Below are 4,627 nucleotides of genomic sequence, written 5' to 3'. Positions count from 1 at the left end.
CGCGGGGGAGGGGCGATCGGACGGCTGCAGTTTGCTGGCCGCGTGGCGCGTGCGCACGGGGTGGATGGTCGGCGGTCGGGCCGTCACTGTGCCGTTATGTCAGGGCCCGTCTAGACGCGGTAACGCGGACCCATTCGGCGCCTGGGAGTGACGCCGTTAGTCGTACGGTCGCTCCCCGGGGTGCCTATAAAGCGGCAGCTCGGAAGCCCTTGAGCTCTAATTCCCAGAGGAGAGAAGGAATCTATACGTAGAGAGAGGATTAAGAAGAGGAGAGTCACTTCGGCACAAAAAACAAGAGGAGAATCAGCGTTCGATATCGGGTTCTTACAGGTGAGATTTCACGCAATTTTGATGGATGTTTTAGCAATTTTCATTCTAAGATTGGTCATTTCCTCTCTTTTTTTCCTTTTTTTGTGTGTTTTGTTGTTGTGGGGGGGTTGTTTGGGGGGCGCGGGGTGGGGAAGTTTGGTTAAATTTGAAGTTGTATGCAGATTTTGTTATTTTGCTGGAATTCGATAACTACTTAAGGAAATGGTTCTGTTTGCGAGATGGACTTAGGGTTTTGGACTAGAATTGCTTCTTGATGGAGTTTCTTTGGAGTTTTGATGGTTCGGAAACGTTTCCGGAATTTATCTGGAGGAGAAAGATATCTACTTTTTTAGTGGTTAGAAATTGTCCGAGTTATTTGAGATAATAGTTTTATCTATCTATCTATCTATCTTTTTATCTATATATTTATTGGCTTCTAGGCTAAAGATTATGAAATTTATAAATCTTTTGATTCTAAGGGTTGCCGATGAAGGGGAAAATACAAGAAATATGTGTGGGAACAGTATGTGTGCTATTTTTTGACTTTTTTTGAGTTCCAGTCCAACATCTTACGAGTTATTTTTTATTAGAAACAAATTTCTAGTTACCGCAAGAAAGAAAATTGGCTGTTAGAAGAAGAATGCCTATATATGTATGTATGTATGCATATTACTTCTTGTTTTGTGTTGATTGTTTAGCTGCTTGTACTTAAATCCATCAAAATTTTCTGTTTCCCTAATTGTTATGTGTTTTTACATGGCATTTATTTTGGAAGTAAGAAAAAGTGGGAGAAGTTTTGTTGGTGCGGTTGGGTGATCTCTAGTTACTGGGGCAATATCAAAATTTCTAGTTATGTTGGAATCTTTAAGCATCAGAGGGGACTTTTTGAACCCAAACAAAGGTAATCTAGGAGTTAATTACAAACTGAACCAAAATCCCTACACAATGAGATTGTAGCAGAAATATAAATTCCGATCAAGGCTACGATGTATTTATGGCTAAGAGATAGCCCATAGTACATATGTTTAGGGGCTGTTTGCATGCTGGGGAGCTGTTGTTTTAAAAACACAGAGGATATGGGGTGCTTTGAAGAGATGGGAAGCCAAGTGACAAGTAATCCCTACTTTCCAGGGATAAGACTAATCATTTTTTGGGAGGAATCTGAAAAAATAGGGATTAGCTGTTGCCAGTGGCTGCCACCTTCTCAAGCCAGACATCTGAACAGACCCTTGGTCTTATACATATTCCTAGATATAAGCTACTTAAAATTCATTATGCCGAAATCTACTTTTAATCAAAATTGACATAATATTATTGTTGATTTGAGATGTAAGAAGAAGAAAAAAAAAATCATGAGCAACAATGAAAGGACAGAAGAAAAAGAGGGGAATGGCAGATGTTTTGGTTTCAATGGTCGAAAAAGATGAAACTTACAGGAGAAAAATTCTGAGAGAATGGGGAAGAAAAAAGATGTAAAGAGAAATTGAGAAATGGATGGAAGGAGTGCATACCATTCAGTCAGACAGCTGGAGAGAGGAGACCCTTTATTGACATGGAATGAGTTGCTTACGTTAAGAACAGAGACTACTTGTGTGTTCATAAGGAGAAAGACCTTATTTTCTTATATCAGAGTATTATAATGTACTTGCATCTTATTATTAGGTTATGCACAGCTTGGAAGAAATTAAACTTAAGAAAATAATGAAATCTTTACATTATGCTAGATGGAATGATAGACATTGTGTTCTAATTATGAAATTAATGATGAAGCATATTAAACATTTTAAATTGACTTCTGAGTCATCAATTGATAGGAGAAGTGGATTTTGCAGTTCTGCTAATATGTTTGTTTGTTGTTCTTAATTTTCCAAGTTTGGCATGGTAGATTAGACCCTTGATTTGATTCATAGCATCTCCATGTGCTGTTTACAATATACGCACTTGAAATTTAAGATGTGTGTCATTCTTATTCTTCCATGACTGTGACTGTGTTCTCATTCTTCCATGCAGAAATCTCATGAATAACTGATGCCCATCCTTCTAGCATGGACTCGCATCAGCTTTTCAGATGTGAATTGACTGGTGCAGATGCGTCCCGCAAATTCCCTTCTCCAAGAACTCTAGCATACAGTGAACGGGCATCGGGTTCCATTAAACTTGGTTTAGGCAACTCACCCAACTCTCCTCTTTCCAGCCAGTTCGATTGCGATACTTTGTCTATACTAAGCAACAGCCAGGAGCAGTATAGCTCCACAGAGACCATCTCAGGGGTTAGCCCTTCTCAGTACTCGCCACTAGAAATCAACAGCTCATCCGAGCAAACCCACATTCATCCTGCAGAGAGTATCCAGGTACCATCTAATTCATCTTATGCAGTTTCCAATCAATGCATGAGGCGCGCTCTACAAAAAATTGAGTCTGTTCTAATGGCCCCTGATACTGATGAGGCAACTACTAGTACTAATGTGGAGTCTGACGAAAACAAACAGCCTCAGCTCACAAAGCAGCGATCAAGGACTTGGAGCCATGAGTCTCGCATGGAACCACCTGCTGTCATCCAGCCCCAGTACACTTCTGGCAGATTTCCAAAAGCAAGCCATGAAGTCCATCCTGAGAAACGTCTGAGAGAGATGAAGGAATTTCCAGAGAGTGATGTGAAACAGATGTTGATCAGATGTGCTGAAGCTTTGTCCGAGGACAAGATAAATGAATTTGAAATGCTAGTCCAAGAAGCCCGTGCTTCTGTCTCCATCATTGGAGAACCTATCCAGCGTCTGGGTGCTTACATGCTAGAAGGCCTGGTGGCGAGGAAGGAGTCTTCTGGCACCAACATCTACCGTGCCCTGAGGTGCCAGAAACCAGCAAGCAAGGAACTTCTTTCTTACATGCGGATCTTATATGACATCTGCCCTTACTTCAAATTTGGCTACATGGCAGCCAATGGAGCAATTGCTGAAGCGCTGAGGCATGAGGACAGAATCCACATTATAGACTTTCAAATTGCTCAAGGGACTCAGTGGGTCACCCTAATACAAGCATTAGCTGCTAGGCCTGGGGGTCCTCCACATGTTCGGATCACGGGGATCGATGATGCAGAGTCAGAATATGCCCGAGGAGATGGTTTGCAGCTTGTGGGGAAGATGCTATCTGATATGTCCAAGAAGTTCAACATTCCTTTGGAGTTCAATGGCCTTCCCGTCTTTGGGCCAGATGTCACAAGAGAAATGCTAGACATTCGACCAGGTGAAGCGCTTGCCGTGAATTTTACCCTTCAGCTCCACCACACCCCCGATGAAAGCGTTGATGTGAACAACCCCAGGGATGGGTTGCTGAGGATGGTGAAGGGGTTGTCACCAAAAGTGACTACTTTGGTGGAGCAGGAGTCCAACACCAACACAACCCCATTCTTGATGAGATTCTTGGAGACATTGGATTACTACTACGCAATGTTCGAATCAATTGATGTGACGCTGCCAAGGGATAGCAAACAGAGGATAAATGTGGAGCAGCACTGCCTGGCAAAGGACATAGTTAATATCATCGCATGCGAAGGGAAGGAGAGGGTGGAGAGACATGAGCTGCTCGGGAAGTGGAGATCCAGGCTGACCATGGCAGGATTCAAGCCTCTCCCACTTAGCTCTTATGTGAATTCGGTGATAAAGAGTCTGCTTGGATGTTACTCTGATAAGTATACATTGGTGGAGAAAGATGGAGCAATGTTATTGGGTTGGAAGGATAGAAACCTGATCTCAGCCTCTGCATGGCACTGATTGCAGAACTTTAGGCAGATGAGCTTAGGAAAACAGGTCAGCAAATAACGGATATTCCCATCAAGTTTTGTGTGATCCTAAAGTGTTGTATCTACGTATTGCTGGGTCATTTATTTCGTTGTATGTATGTACATTGGAATGCTGCATCTGATGTTGTAGTCCTTGCATAGGCCAGGACAGTCTTCTTAGAAGGATGACTTTAGTTTTTTTCTGTTCTCTGTTCTTGTTTTTATTTATTTAATTTTTTTGAACTAGGATCTGGACAAGCCTGGTTGATGATTAAAGTGAGGCTACCAACTCAGCCCAGCCAATTGGCATCCTTTGCTTTGTTCACTAGATTACTGATTTATTTATTTATTTTTAAAATTGTTCTCATGTATAATCTAAAAAAAAAAAAAAATTAAGCACATCATGTCAATGATGTAGTTGAGAGTCATTTAACACTGAACAAAGATGTAATTTAGGTAAACTATTTGTTGCTGGAAATTAGACCCGGGGGCTACCGCGAAGCCGGGGAAGGAGGAGCTTCGCTGCAGGGATGGTGGTCG

The 4,627-nt window shown here is 41.9% G+C and overlaps 1 protein-coding gene across 1 annotated transcript; it reads left to right on the top strand.

Annotated features, from left to right (window-relative positions):
- The first annotated feature begins 444 nt into the window (after window positions 1-444).
- On the top strand, window positions 445-4,412 carry LOC120106668 (chitin-inducible gibberellin-responsive protein 1-like). Its single transcript, XM_039119696.1, has 2 exons — window positions 445-2,660; window positions 2,799-4,412. Exons 1-2 carry the CDS (start codon window positions 2,355-2,357, stop codon window positions 4,077-4,079), a joined length of 1,587 nt encoding a protein of 528 aa, XP_038975624.1. The 5' UTR covers window positions 445-2,354; the 3' UTR covers window positions 4,080-4,412.
- Window positions 4,413-4,627: the final 215 nt, after the last annotated feature.

The sequence above is a fragment of the Phoenix dactylifera genome, unplaced genomic scaffold, assembly GCF_009389715.1.
Source record: "Phoenix dactylifera cultivar Barhee BC4 unplaced genomic scaffold, palm_55x_up_171113_PBpolish2nd_filt_p 000599F, whole genome shotgun sequence".
In the NCBI taxonomy this organism is placed as follows: domain Eukaryota; kingdom Viridiplantae; phylum Streptophyta; class Magnoliopsida; order Arecales; family Arecaceae; genus Phoenix; species Phoenix dactylifera.
This window is presented reverse-complemented; position numbering and strand designations above follow the sequence as displayed.

Bases quoted from the DNA above. Each gene is read 5' to 3' on its own strand.
- LOC120106668 (XM_039119696.1), top strand. From the start codon at position 2,355: ATGGACTCGCATCAGCTTTTCAGATGTGAATTGACTGGTGCAGATGCG. The intron at 2,661-2,798 runs GTACCATCTAAT...GAAAACAAACAG, and splicing joins ATCCTGCAGAGAGTATCCAG to CCTCAGCTCACAAAGCAGCG.